The sequence below is a fragment of the Theileria parva genome (genome assembly GCF_000165365.1).
Source record: "Theileria parva strain Muguga chromosome 3 map unlocalized ctg_530, whole genome shotgun sequence".
NCBI classification, from domain to species: domain Eukaryota; phylum Apicomplexa; class Aconoidasida; order Piroplasmida; family Theileriidae; genus Theileria; species Theileria parva.
Window position 1 is genome coordinate 808,236 of NW_876245.1, and position 13,276 is coordinate 821,511.

General features: G+C 35.1%; 3 protein-coding genes across 3 annotated transcripts; 1 reads left to right on the forward strand and 2 right to left on the reverse strand.

Annotated features, from left to right (window-relative positions):
* Positions 1-11: 11 nt before the first annotated feature.
* On the reverse strand, positions 12-4,629 carry TpMuguga_03g00393 (uncharacterized protein). Its single transcript, XM_061305685.1, has 3 exons — positions 3,028-4,629; positions 809-2,920; positions 12-691 (listed from the first exon to the last, which is right to left on the reverse strand). Exons 1-3 carry the CDS (start codon positions 4,547-4,549, stop codon positions 15-17), a joined length of 4,311 nt encoding a protein of 1,436 aa, XP_061161017.1. The 5' UTR covers positions 4,550-4,629; the 3' UTR covers positions 12-14.
* A 37-nt stretch (positions 4,630-4,666) lies between these two features.
* Positions 4,667-8,427, forward strand: DHX38 (Helicase associated domain (HA2) family protein). The gene is made up of 6 exons (XM_758321.2): positions 4,667-5,796; positions 5,901-6,573; positions 6,648-6,785; positions 6,890-7,270; positions 7,414-8,112; positions 8,266-8,427. Exons 1-6 carry the CDS (start codon positions 4,822-4,824, stop codon positions 8,421-8,423), a joined length of 3,024 nt encoding a protein of 1,007 aa, XP_763414.1. The 5' UTR covers positions 4,667-4,821; the 3' UTR covers positions 8,424-8,427.
* Positions 8,428-8,524: 97 nt separating this feature from the next.
* On the reverse strand, positions 8,525-13,072 carry UVH1 (ERCC4 domain protein; the record flags this gene model as incomplete). The annotated part of the gene is made up of 6 exons (XM_758322.1): positions 8,525-8,641; positions 8,674-9,393; positions 9,427-9,517; positions 9,586-9,707; positions 9,810-11,214; positions 11,385-13,072. 6 exons carry the CDS (start codon positions 13,070-13,072, stop codon positions 8,525-8,527), a joined length of 4,143 nt encoding a protein of 1,380 aa, XP_763415.1.
* Positions 13,073-13,276: the final 204 nt, after the last annotated feature.

Sequence of the window (13,276 nt, forward strand, 5' to 3'; positions counted from 1 at the left end):
TGTATATGTATAGATTACTTTTTATTTTTCATGATATTTTTGAGTACTTTGATTTGTTCTTTTTTGGGTGCTCTTCTGTTAAGTTTAATGTAACTGAAATTCGTAGGTTTAGGGTTAAACGCAGCTTTTCTTTCCCGTATCTTCCTCACTGTTGGTTTTACATACGTTTCCTTATCACTATCATCGCCATCCGATATCACTATTGGTTCATCTTCATCCCTACCCAAAGTCGGTTCCTCGTACTCATCTTCATCTTCCTCCTCATGTTTACTACTCTTGTGAGATGTGTATAATGACTTATTGAATCTTCTATTCCTAGTCTGGATTATATTTGTGACTAGTGAAAAGTGCTCCTTGGGAAATATGGAAAACAGATAATCACGTTTAAGCCTGGTTAGCATCTTCTCTACTAATCTTCTAACGTAAATCTTGGCCTTCGAACAACACCGTTCATTATTGAATAGTTTCATTATGTTTGGAGTCACTTTTACCAAGTTGTCATGGTTCATGTTCACCATTACAATTCTGAAGAATTTCAGAATCTGTATATAGAATCGCGTTGTCGCTGAGATTATTCTTGTACTCAAGTATATCACCAGTCGAATCGTTTCGAAGTTATCAAACTTGTCAAAACTCTTTGAATAAATATTACACAACAACTTCACTATTCCAATGTTTATCATCTCACAATCTGAAACACACAGTTAATCGGTGTTAAGGGTAGAAATTAAGTATAGCTAACCCCTAACTAATAACTATTAACTAACGACTAATAACTATTAACTATTAAAAATAGGTAAATTAGTACCTTTGTTGACGTTATTGTGATTATAGTACATTGTGGAGATTGTAATTTTGAGGACATCGTCGTGCGTGTTAATGAGGCAGAGCAGTTCATATATTGAGAAAGCGCAAGTTCTATTAACCTTGTTAGGACTATAGCTATTGATGATAGACTCAAAAACCAGAGGATTTGTAACCAAAGTTACCAATTTGGTGTAATTAACATTGGTGAAATTGGTCTTGATGAAGTGGAGTAACTTGGTGTAGCTATGCAAACATAAGACTCGTTGCTTAGAAGTATCAACAGTCTCACTTAAAAGTTCCAGAAACTTCACCAGCTCTGTCATCCCATCAATACTCACTACAGACTTCACAAATTCAACGTCATAATCAATATTGTCTTGTTTAGGTACGTCACTGGTGGCCATGTTTGTATTTGTTAATTCCGGGTTCACTAATTCTGTTTTCACTAGACCTTGCTTAGCCACAGGTGACTTTGCTGAGTCTGTGTTGGACAAATCTGACTTAACAGCACCACCGTTGTTAACTTCGTTGTTGGCCACATCTGCGTTAGATGCTACATTGTTGACCAAATTGTTAGTTAATTCTGCGTGTACTTTCTTTACTAATTCAGAATTTGAATCCATCAACTGCTGTGCGGTTTCTATTGACGTCTTTATTGCAATGTAAATGAACCGATTTCTTGGCTGTTTTAGGAAGTTACGATGTAGTCTACACTTGAGTTCTCCAGGTACTGATGGTAAAAGTGCTTTAGATAATTTAATTAAACAATCATTTTTCCTATTCCCTAACGCTTTTTCAAATGATTGTAAATTCCTGGATAAATTTTCTGCTGGGCAATACTTAGCCACATTTCCTATAGCCACGAGGATCCCATCACACATGTTCCAAGTCTCCAAATTCTTCAGGCCACTGCCCTCAATTTCAATGTACTTTTTAACCAAAATTCCAATTAAATCCAGTGATACAGGCTCCAAATTTGATAAATTACTTATCACTCTGCAGGAAATATTGAACTTCTCCACTCCACCATTTAACAAGTCTACTATGTACTTTAGGACCAAATAGTTATTCTCCGTTAACACGGAGATGGCATTTGGATCCAGTGATAATGGCAACAATAGAGATAACAACTCATTATATATCCTTTCATATTCTTCATGCACCTTTGTTAAAAGTTGTAGTTCATCATCTGCGCCTACACCATTATTACTACCATTAGTACTACCATTGGTGACACCACTACTGGAATCACCTGTGTTACCATTGGCACTGGTAATGTTATTGACGATTTCATCGAATTTGGAAGTTTTGGTTACGAAATATTGTATGCGGTTAAGAACGGGTAAAATGTACTTTGGGAATAAAGATAACTTGAAGCCTTTCAATTGTCTCTTCAGTACTGGAATCATAAACCTGTACGATTTTGTGTGATAATTCTCACTCGTGATTGGGATTTCATATAAATTCGTCAGAGGGAGCCGTTTTAAATAATCTTCAAGTCCAAAACAATGAAAATATGCGCTCAAACAACTCTCAACTTCCTCCTCCACTTCACCACAACACTCCGTTATCACATTCAATAAACTTTCAAACATTGTTATAAACATCGTTTTCACCAGTTCGCTGTACTTATTATACTTTACATCAATTTCTGAGGGGTCGTTAGTGGGATTAGGTTCTGTAATGACATCAGTCTCAACTCCATCACGTTTACCACCGTTAGTAACAATATCATCAGTATCCATTGCATCATCTGTATTACTACTCCGTGTTTGTGAATAGGTGGATAGAGCCGATTGTAGGATTTTTGAGCCCATTACCCAACGTTTTGGTGATGACAATGCGATTTGTGTTGTAGTGGTTCTATTACCAAATTTACCTGAAATGCCTTCAATAATTCTCTCCTTCTTAGTTTTAAACAGTAGACAGCAAATTGGTGTGGACAGCTTAAGTATGTGTTCAAAGGCGTTTTCGTACATTTGTGGTATCTCTGATATTGCCCAGGATATTATAGTCGATATCGTCTCATCTATCGTCTCATCATTCAGCTTCATCAACTCATTGTATAACTTTATTATATCACTTATCGCCTCAAATGATATCATCACAGTGTCTACTCACATTATTAATGTGTGGAGATAACCATGTAATTATTTACTCTTTAAAAGTATATAATTATTAACTATATAAATAATATGTAAATAAATGTGTAGATTATACCTTGGGTTTGAACTTGATTGTTGGTGATGAGTTGTAATTGAGTGGCGAGAAATTTATCATTGAATTCTTCGTTGTATTCATATTTGAAGGTGATGAGGTTATGTAAAACTTGTCCCGTACAGTAGACAATTGCTAGGAACTTCTCAATTTCAAGATTATCCACCACTTCCACCAGGCCCACAACGCTGTTATCAAGTTTATCCACCACCACTGTGAGAATCGCATTCAGCAACATCATTAAGTTACACTTTAATATTGAACTATTTGTTTCCTTTGTAAAGTCTAATAGTACCACAATGCAGTTGATCGATTCAATTTGTAATTCAGTATTACTTGTCTCATTTAATACCATTAGAACTTGAGTTATCAATCTCATCCTGTGTGATGGTGGTAATTTCGGTGTTTGGTACATCAACTTACATATCTTCATCAGTAATATTTCTTTATCCGTGGTCATCAGAGTGTTAGTAATTCCATTGACACTGTTGCTATGTTCAGTGGTGTCAGATTTAGATGATGTGGATTCTGAGTCTGTATAATCTTCTTCACTATCTTCATCAAAATCTGATACGCTTTCTTCCTCATCACTTTTTACTGTACTTTCTCTATTGGAAACGGGGATAAACTTTTGGTTTCTACAATTAATGAGAAATTTAACCAGTGAGCAATACCAGCAATCGATAATCTTAGTCATGAAAATGATCAATTCCTCATTAATCTTGTCAGGTGCAATCTGACCATTAATAACATATAAAATGCTGTTAATAACCCTGTTAATGAAGAGTATGACGTTGAAGTCCAATGACCTCTCAGATCTTGAAACTGCGATTGAAATTACTCTGTAAAACAGTACCGAATGCTGTCTGAAGATGAGCTTAGTGTTTTCTGGCATCTTAACCATAAATCCTGACAGGTAAAGTCTGCAAAGGTAAACTGATATACAAGTTAAATTAGCACTTGTCAACTCATAATTATACGCTGTTTTCCCCAATAGATTTATTAGTTGTGATAACACAACCCCGTCTGTAGAATATGCCAGCGGGTGAATAAACTCCAAACTCGTCTTTATCAGGAGAAATAAACCCTCATACGTCAATGTTCCAGAATCAGTACAATCCACACTATTCGCCTTACTCTCCCTCAATCTTCCATTAACACCACGATTTGCGGTACCGTTAACGGTGTTATTGGTGTTTAGTTGATTTAGGAGGCAGTCTAGTGATGATCTTAGAATGGGATATATAACATTGAAGGTGTTGATATCGATATTTTTAAGGCCTGGATTCCAGTTTAAATCAGCGTAGGACTGAGAAAAGTCCCGGATTATAGTAAAAGCGTCGAGAGCGCATTTCTTAATCTTATCTGCCCTGCCAGTTTCTATATACTTTTGATAAAAGGCCACATCTGCGTCACTTTCCAAGTATTCCAAATCCTGAGGCAAAAATTCACAGGCGTAAGGGCTTGTGGCCTTTATCTTAGTCACAAAATTTGCGATTATTAAAGATTCCTCTGAGTAAACCATTAATCACAGCTCCAAATCATTCTAAAATTATTATTAAGCTCGATTATTAACTCTATTAAATTTTATTTGTCATGTTAACGGATTTTATAATTTTAATAATATATAATTTATTTTACTATTTGTAGGGAATTACTCTCGACAATCTTCCAGTAGAATTTTATCAAAATAATTTTTAACTATATTTAATTGTAAAATAATGTAATAAATTTTAAAATAATAAGATTTAATATAAATTAATACTATAAAATAATAAGAATGTGAATAAAAAGTGAATGGACGATTTTGAGGATTTCCAGGTAACTCGCTTACCAAAATCTACCAAATCTTCTCATAACCATAACTATAAATATGCTGAGGAGAATTATTCCAAAGTTTCTGATCCGGATGTGGATTCTGCTATTATTCGTGATTCTCATCTGAATAATAGTATTCTAGATCACATGTGGTATGATAGAGATGATGACAGTTGTATGATGTACAATAATTACGATGAGGAGAATTCATATTACCTGGAATCGAGGGAGAGGAAACGCTTATCTCAACTTCCACACACTTCTCAACTTGTAAACACTAGAATTATCAATAGCGCTGGGAAATTTGGTGTAAAAAAGTCACAAAAACATATCGATGATAATTTGTGGGAGTTGGATAGACTCCGGCAAGGTGGCGGCGGAAGTAAATTTGCTAATGCTGAGCTGGAACAATTAAGAGCTTCAAATGTACACAAAGATGAAACTAAGAAGATTGTACTGGTGAGGAATATTATTCCACCGTTTATTTATGAAGTTTATAACTGTAATAATTCTACTGACCAGTTAACTGATGAGTTAACTGAGGCTGGTGATACTTTTAATGATATATATAATAAATTTTTAAATCAATCTGTTTCCACTGTGAAGGATCCCACTTCAGATATCGCACTAATGGCTAAAAAAGGTAGTCAAATCCTAAGACAAATGAAAGATGAACTTGAACGCTCATCCACCAGAACACGATTCTGGGACCTCACCAATTCCAAAATAGGCAATCTCATCTTCAAAAATAATAACAGAGTTGGTAATAGTATGAGTAATAGTGGTAACAATAGTGCTTCTGCTACAGGTGATAGAAGAGGATATATGGAAAATGAGGAGAAGGAAGGTGAGGAGGAATTGAAGAAGATTAAAGAACATTTAGAATCTGTACGAAAATCATTACCAGTTTACCAGCACAAACATGAAATCATCTCGCTCATCAAACAATTTCAAGTACCCACACAACTACTCATCTACACAGTTATCCACCACTCAGCCCTCTTTACTCAGTTAAGTACTAACTAATCAGTTATTTACACACTAATAAATTTGTTTAGGTGATAATATTGGTTGGTGAGACTGGGAGTGGTAAGACAACTCAGTTGCCCCAATATTTATATGAGAGTGGGTTTGGTGATAAGGGCATAATAGGTTGTACGCAGCCTCGTAGAGTAGCTGCAATGAGTGTTTCTAAGCGTGTAGCAAGTGAAATGGGTTCAAATCTGGGTGACACTGTCGGCTACACAATCCGCTTCGAAGATGTAACTAGCAGTAACACTAGAGTCAAATTCATGACTGACGGAATATTACTGAGGGAATCACTAATGGACTCAGATTTGGATAAATATTCAGTGGTAATCATGGATGAAGCACATGAGAGAAGTCTTAACACTGATGTTCTATTTGGTATTTTGAAGTCAGTTTTAACTAGGAGATGGGATTTCAGACTCATAGTCACTAGCGCCACTATACAGGCAGATAAGTTCTCAGCCTTTTTTGGTAACTGCCCAATATTCCATATTAAAGGTAGGACGTACCCCGTGTCCATAGAGTATATGAGAAGTATTTCTAATGACTATGTTGACTCAGCTGTTGAAAAATGTATTTCTATACATATTTCACAACCACCCGGTGATATTCTCATCTTCATGACAGGACAAGATGATATTAATATCACCTGCGAACTCCTCGACACTAAACTATATAAACTCATCCAATCCAGTTCTTCAGGTACCGTTCACACTATTTTACACATTCACACTATTACATACTCAATATTAATTATATAATAATAATATTTTTAGGGTTGATACAATTGTATGTGGTGTTGCCGATATATTCGACATTGCCTATAGAGTTACAGCAGAAGGTATTTATGAAGTACCCATACAGGAAAATCATCGTCTCCACCAATATCGCCGAAACCTCAATCACTTTCGAAGGTACAATCTATAGTATTATTAGCATTATTGTTAGTATTAGTGTAGTTGGGTAGTACTTGGTCATACCAACCCCAATACATACCAGTAACAGCACAATTTTATAGGAATTCGCTATGTGATTGACAGTGGTTATTGTAAATTGAAGGTGTATAATTCAAAGATTGGAGTGGATTCGCTGCAAATATGTCCGATAAGTCAGGCTGGAGCTAATCAGAGAAGTGGAAGAGCTGGTAGAACAGGTCCTGGCGTATGTTACAGATTATATACTCAGAGAATATTCATCAATGATTTATTCGAGAATAATATTCCAGAAATTAAGCGAACTAACTTGTGTAACGTTGTTCTCTTGTTAAAGTCGCTGAAAATTGTTAATTTACTCTCATTTGACTTTATCGACCCACCCTCAATTGAAGCTATTCTTTCCGCCATGCTACAATTATATATCCTAAACGCCATTGATGAACTTGGTGAACTAACTCCTATAGGTATGAAATACACAGTTATTAACACACTACTCTATTACCTATTACACTATTTACCACACTACTCTATTACCTATTACACTATTTACCACACCTAATACTCAATTGACTACTATTACAACTCCCAAAACTGTTAACGTGTTTAGGAAATAAGATGGTACAATTCCCACTGGAACCTTCTTTATCTAAGATAATAATAACGGCAATAGATTTAAACTGTTTGGATGAGTTATTGACAATTGTGAGCGTGTTATCATCTCCGAATATTTACTTGGTTGAAAATACAATTGACAAGGAGAACCCCAGTAGTCTAGAACGTGAGAAGTTCATGATCCCAGAGTCTGACCACTTATCACTTCTCAACGTGTATAACAATTGGAGAAATAATAATTACTCTCAAGCGTTCTGCTCACAGTATAAACTACAATACAAATCACTCAAACGCGCCAAAGAAATTAAATCACAACTCCAAGACATTGTAGACCTCAAATACAAACACATAAAACAAACTGACTCGGATGGAACGGGTGACAGGTTGATTGATGTGGTTAGTAGAATAGTTGATATGAATAGTAAAGAAGACTTAGTACGTCTATGTGTTTGTAGTGGTTATTTTAATAACGCGTCAAAGTTGAAGGGGTTTGGCGAGTATTATAATTTAAGGAGTTTTATACCATGCTTTTTACACCCAACTTCAGCACTCTACGGCATGGGCTATACTCCAGAATATGTCGTTTACCACGAAGTTGTCATTACCACTAAAGAATACATGAGATTTGTTACTACCGTCGAACCCGAATGGTTATATGAACTCGCTCCCAACTTTTTCTACCTCAAAAATTTTGGTACTCTTCACACTATTTTACTGTTATTCCCAGTATTACACAGTTAATAATCTTATTATATAGTTATTCATCTTATTACAGAGTTAATAATCTTATTATATGGTTATTCAAATTATTATATAGTTAATTTAGTAGTAATATAATATTGTGTAGAGATGTGTGAGATGGTGCAGAAGAGTAGGGACAGGATAGAGAATAAGCGGCTATTGCAGGATTTGAAGATTAAGAAGAACGTCATTGACACTAAACCCAAAGAAGTTAAAAAGGATTTCGTACAATTCGGTACCAAAAAACGAAATAAACACAGATAATCTCGTACACTATACATACTTTACGGTGTATAGTATATATACATGGGTGTATAGTATATAGTACATAGTATACATTGTATAGTGTATAGTGTATGGTGTATTTATATGAGATTGATTGGCATATTGAAATAATCATGAATTAGTCTGGCTTCACTTTCAGGTAAGAAATTACAAAGTTCCTTTAAACTTAATTCGCTCAAATGTAATAATGATTTGACCTAAAGACAATTATAATATAATAATTTATTACTCTTGTCAAAATCAGTGAGAGGTTATGTGATGTCACTCCCGGAATATTCCTTAGAATCTTCAACGCATCACGGTTCTTTACAAATTCCGGCCTCTTCAGACCTATTACCGTCTCTTTTACTTCATTCTTTTCCACAGTTTCTGATGGCTCATCCTCATTATTGTCCAAGTTATCCTCAACGGTATCCTCAGGGTCCTTTGTCTCCACATTAGGCTCTGGATTTACATTTTCAACAGTAGTTTCCGCAGTTTCATCAGGTTTGGCTTCCTCAGGAGTGTCAACATTATCATCCGCCTTAGTATCGTCAGCATTGGCACTCTCAGTGGTGTCATCGGGATTACTTTCAGGAACTTCAGTAGTATTTTCAGCCCCAGGTTTCTCAGTTTCATCAGGTATATTAATATTTTCATCATTATCTTCAGTATTAACATTGGCATTAGGATTAGAATTGGCATTAGAATTGGGAACCTCAGTTGTGGCATCAGCGTCTTCAACTTTAGCTTTAACAAGATCTTCAGTCTTAGTATCAATATTTGCAACAGAAGTTTCAGGTTTAAGATTTTCAGTCTTAATTTCCTCCACTTTGAGGCTGTGGTCGGTCTTGTTATCAGAAACGTTATCGGTAGTAGTTTCAGGTCTGGTTTCCAGTTTTTCAGACCTGTTTCTGAAGTTTTTAATGAGATAATCATTATTGATCAAGTCCGGCTCAGTTCTATTAGCCTAAAAATAAGAATACAACGGTATCAAAATTACCTTGAGGTATTTGATAATGTTAGCTGAATGTTTCGGTGACGAGGACCAAATTAACCTCAATTTAGGAAAATTACAACATAAAATCACCAACCTAATGGATAATTTATTGTGAATATGTTAATAGTGTTGACTAATAACTAGGTAAGGGGTAAAAAGTACTTGATGTAGATGTAGTTATAGCCGCCTTTGGTGAATCCTGTGGATGGCAGGTGGAATAAATCTTCATCCTCAAATTCAATTAATAAAAATGGATTATTATACGCACTGCACATCTCACTTATCTACAACAAATCATACTATTTTACCTAGAGTACCAGGTAAGTGGTACCTAAAATACCTAAGATACTAAATAGTAATAACTAAAGTACTAAGTATGTAGATACTTGTTTGGCGAGTCTGGCGTTATTGAGTGAGATCTGTAGGTCCATGAAACTTTTCCGTTCAATGCAGATATCCCTAGTAATAAGATAATCACCGATTTCAAGAACATTTGGCACGACGTTAATCCCTAAATTGAACAAATAAAAGGGTAATTTACAGTGCATTTCCCGTGTGTCAACAATAACCTGCCCTATCAAACTGGCTCTATTCAGCAAAATCCCCTCGTCTAATCTTACCACCTGTGATTTCTTCTCATTCTGCAGAGAACTCCAAGCGTCAACTTCAGATTTTAAACACTTTGCAAATCTGTGAGTTTCCAGACAATCCTTGTACGACAGCACGTGGACCTGGAGAAAGTTCATCTTCTTCCTCCTTAAATCACCTCTGGCAAATTTATGTGCACAGTAGTTCTCAATAGTTCTGAAAACATGAACATTTGGCGAGTAAATCAAGATTATGCAAGGATTCACATTCAGAAGTGTGGTCATGAGCCTGTCATACTTGTCAATTTTAGTGGTATTTATGTTACTGTAGGATTTCACAATGTACACCGAATTCTCTATATACTTGTCAAAATCCACTGTTATATCTATGTAGTTCATTAACTCATTCACATCTATTGGCTTCTCATTTATTATACTAAATACTTCATTATCAGATTCTGACTCCGATACATATCCACTCTCCAGCTCCTCTTCCTCATTTTCCCCATTATCCTCATTGTCAACTTTATCCTTATGCCTAATTTTATTGACGTTTGGAGTGTTATTGGTTTGGGGACTATTTGTATTATTGACATTGTTGAGAGACTTGAGCATCTCAACATTAACATCGGACTGTTCCAGCTGCCTTAATAATATTTTATACAGATTGTAGATGTTGCTTTTATTTAAAATTTTCTTGTTGATATTAGTGTAGTATTCACTAATGAAGCTGCTGTTTTCTCTGGTATTAACACTGCTATCATGGTAGAGATTCGACTGTAGGTATTGGATTAGCCTGGTGAGATGGTAGTCTGGACACTTAAAATACTTTGTTAGGTAATCAACCAGGTAGAAATTCTCCACAATAATGACCACATTTCTCTTTAATTTCCTGCCGGAGTTGAAATGTTTATTAAAAAACATTAAATGGGTTTTTTCAATTCGGACTAGTCTTCTTCTGCTAACACTTAAATTTAGATACTTCCGCTTCGTCTTCAACTTGTCCAAGTAATTCCGTATATAAAACTGATTGTAATGCTTATTCGGCACACGATCATAGATTTTATAGCGCTTGAAATTACTCTTTATTATCTGGACCAACTGCTCATTCGTTATCGGAGTTCTCAGGATATCCACGATGTACTCAAGCTTCAAATTCTTCTCTATATTCAATTCTATCTTATCATTCTCAATTTTAAACAATCTACACATAATATAAGGTTTGTTCATAGGTATATGTATATGTATATGTATATGTATAGATATAGATATAGATATAGATATAGGTTTTAGGTAGTAGATAATAGGTATCTTGGGTATTAAGTACGGCCTAACTATAATAGTACTAACTGACTACTAAAACTGTTTACAAACCGTTCATTTGATTTTTTGAAGAGTTTAATGCCGTTTGGAGTGCAGACCCAGTTGGAGTTTTCAGTGATTATATTATCTAATTCTTCCAGAAAGGTAATTGGATCAGTGTAAAGCAGGTGATCTAATAATCTTCTAAACTTCAAGAGCACATCAATATAAAAATCTTTACTACTTAATTGTGTGTTTTGTGTCTTATTCTGCAAGTGATGATACACTTTAGTACTCTTCGCCTGTTTCCTCAGTAACCTAATCAATAATTTGTTAGTGGTGTAGACAATTTTATTCATGTCAACTTCATACTTTAGTCTCTTCATGCTTTGTACAATTGTCCAAATTATCTTCAGTATACTATTGTAGGCTTCTGAGGCGATTTCACTGAGTGGTAGTGACACTTCAAAGGTAACAGGCTGTACCAGAGTATCATTGAGTACATTTTCTATAGACTGGTGACATCTGGGAAATAAGTTAACATTTTTCGTAAAAACATTTTTCAGGCAATATGTCAAGTTGTGCCCTTTGAAACAGTGCACGTTATTGCTAATAGCCTTGACAAAGGCTACTTTGTTCCTCATCCGCAGTAGTCTAATCACAAACGCTATATTACAGTCCTCGGTAATTTGATGTGCATTCATCACCACAATGCCACCAATGATCTCTGGCAAGATTTTACTCGTCAAAATGTCATTCAGGAGTACTCTGGTGTTAATACAGAAGTAACCGCCATTAACATATAACTGCTGTCTAGAACTGGATACCACACTGCCGTCTATGAAGACTAATTTAGGTAACACCAGCTGGTCAGAATTGGCAGGAATCACTTTACAGTACTCTTTACCCGGTGGGTCATTCAGTGGATTACTTTTCAGTTGTTTCAAGCCAGTTGACGATTTCTCCCGGTCTATAAAAAGTTTGTTGGTCAAATATTTGTAGGCAGTTTCATAATTTTCGAAATCTGTAATCTCAAATCCCAAGACAAATACTAAATGTGAGTATATTGTGACTGTAGACTGCACATTGACATCTGAGAATAAGTGCATCCGGTCAGTCAGGTTTGGAAAGTCTGATTCAGACATTGAGAATATTTTCCTGTACAATGAGTTTGATTTTAACACCAAATTACTATTCTTCACACTCAAATTGTATAACTCATCTTCCTCCGTGGTACTGCCAGGTCTGTTGTACAGCTGATAGTAGAATTTAGTTGTATAGTTGGAGTTGGAATAATTTAAACTTTTATCACTTATTAAGCCATTTTTATGTTTTTTAGACGTGTTTTCACAGTTTGCAGAATTTTCGTAGTCATCAATTTTTTGTCTTTTCTGACCTCTTTTACCATTTTTATGCTTGAAACTGTTAATAATAGTAACGGTATTAGTGTCTGTGGTATCGGAGTTGAATTGATTTGGATTAAATCTGATGACAGATGAGTCATTTTCATAAATGTGTAGAGGATTAGCGATGTAAAATAGTAAATAAAACAAGAGTCTGCTGGTATCAATTCCTGAGGAGATAATTGCGAGTCCATTTTGGAAATCTGAGTCTACTCTTTGACTTGTTCCTACACTCTTTGATAAGCTGTGATTCTTCCGCTTATCGAGAGTGCCATGTTTAAAGTATAAAATTAAACTCTCGCGCCATGTCGGTACGAAACTTCTCAATATCTCCTTCTCATATGATAACGGAGGCATCAGTAACACAAGTTCATTTTATCATTTTTTACTTAATTTATGTTTAATTTAAAGTTAATTTTAGGTAATTTTACGGGATTTTAGAGTGATTTGAGGGGATTAGATGTGGAATAATCTGACAGTTTTAGGTATAAAATAATGAGTTTGTGTGACCAAATTAAATGAAAATTAATGAGAAAAAATTAAAATATAATGTAAATTAAC